At 47.9% G+C, this 1,623-nt stretch overlaps 1 protein-coding gene across 3 annotated transcripts in view; it reads left to right on the forward strand.

The window, feature by feature from the left end:
* Window positions 1–1,623, forward strand: part of LOC103365421 (unconventional myosin-Ic) — a 65,224-nt gene that overhangs the window by 53,889 nt on the left and 9,712 nt on the right. For all 3 annotated transcript variants that reach the window (XM_008292852.1, XM_008292854.1, XM_008292853.1), the window contains one exon: window positions 1,474–1,520. In XM_008292852.1, the coding sequence (XP_008291074.1) occupies window positions 1,474–1,520 (47 nt within the window). The remainder of the gene's footprint in view (window positions 1–1,473; window positions 1,521–1,623) is intronic.

A 1,623-nucleotide genomic window follows, 5' to 3' on the forward strand; every position in this document is an offset into this window, starting at 1 on the left:
CATAGCAGACAGGTGAAGCGCAGCAGACAGGTGAAGCGTAGCAGCAGCCAGGTGAAGCGTAGCAGACAGGTGAAGCATAGCAGACAGGTGAAGCGTAGCAGCCAGGTGAAGCGCAGCAGACAGGTGAAGCGCAGCAGACAGGTGAGGCGCAGCAGACAGGTGAAGCGTAGCAGACAGGTGAAGCGCAGCAGCCGGGCCTGTGTGACCGTGTGTCCTTGGACGTTTGGTGTTGTGGTGAATCTGGCGTAGAGGCCAGAACACCAAACTACTCGGCAGTACCAACAAGAAACAAATGCTGTTTTCTAAATGTAACACGGCTTCAGACCCAAACAAGCTGATTGTCCAGCAGTCAGCCACAACATCAGAGCCACTGACAGGTGGAGGGAATAGCACTGACCAGCTCAGTAATGGGTGGGATGGAGACAGCTGGATGACTGGGTCAGAGCATCTCCAGAACCTCAGGTGTTGTGGGTGTGTGCAGTGTTACAACAAGGGGCAACCAAAGAAGGGGAACCAGCGAACCAGCGACAGGTTTGTGGGAGCCCAAAGGTCACTGAGGTCACATAAAGAGCAAGTCCAAGCACTGAGGACAGGTTCTTCTACTCTAGCACAGGGATCTCCAGCTCCGGTCCTGGTGAGCTGCTGTCCTGCAGGTTTTAGATGTTTTTAGATGATGTGCTGCAACACACCTGGATGGATCTCCAGCAGCTTGTTGTCCAGTTCTACACAGGTCTGTTAGGGATCCATTAATGTGGGTCAGGTGTGTTGCAGTAACGTCTAAAACCTGCAGGACGGCAGCTCACCAGGACCAGAGCTGGAGATCCCTGCTAATACTTCACATGATAATATGAAGTCATTTACAACATTGAATCGTATCAGTAGCAGCAAAGCAGTCCCGTCTGGTCTGAGTCTCAGGCTGCATGACTGCAGGATCACAGCTTGTACATATACAAACCCTGCTCAGTAACATTATTTGTGTCGTACTTGGTGTATCTCTGTGGTATTTATTGCTTCCTTATCAGAGTAGCAGCTCTGTCCTGCTCTGTTTAATCTGGGAAAGGTTGCCTGCCACTGATCATCCACGGCACAGTTAAGTTTTCATGTCACACTGGTTAGTATTCATCCTAAAGGGTTTTTGTCATGTTAAAAAATATGAGCTTAAAGCATAAATGTTGTCCTGTTTGTCAGTGTGTACGTCAGCATCTGAGCAGGGCTGTGTTATAGTGTCAGACTAGTAATAAACCGTGTGGCTTCTCACCAAAATATGATAGAATATACTTTAGGAAATGTGAGATCAAATCCTGTCTCTGACATAAACATGAGTCACTCAAAGACGTATGGAAACGTACATGACTGATGGCTTTAGGACTGCATTAGATGTCCACATTCAGCAGTGGGATTACACCTGACGGCATGTAGCCAGGTGGAGGTGATGCTGTAAAGTGAAGTAAAGCTCCATCTTCTGTCTTTCAGGATTTTTGGACAAGAACAACGACCTGCTCTTCAGGAACTTAAAAGAGGTGAGTTTAGATGAGATGTGAGGAGAATGATTTGACATTGTGAGCAGCTTCAGAGGTTAAAGGTGTGTGTGTGTGTGTGTGTGTGTGTGTGTGTGTGTGTGTG

This window comes from Stegastes partitus, unplaced genomic scaffold, assembly GCF_000690725.1.
Source record: "Stegastes partitus isolate 25-593 unplaced genomic scaffold, Stegastes_partitus-1.0.2 Scaffold838, whole genome shotgun sequence".
Classification (NCBI taxonomy): Eukaryota; Metazoa; Chordata; class Actinopteri; family Pomacentridae; genus Stegastes; species Stegastes partitus.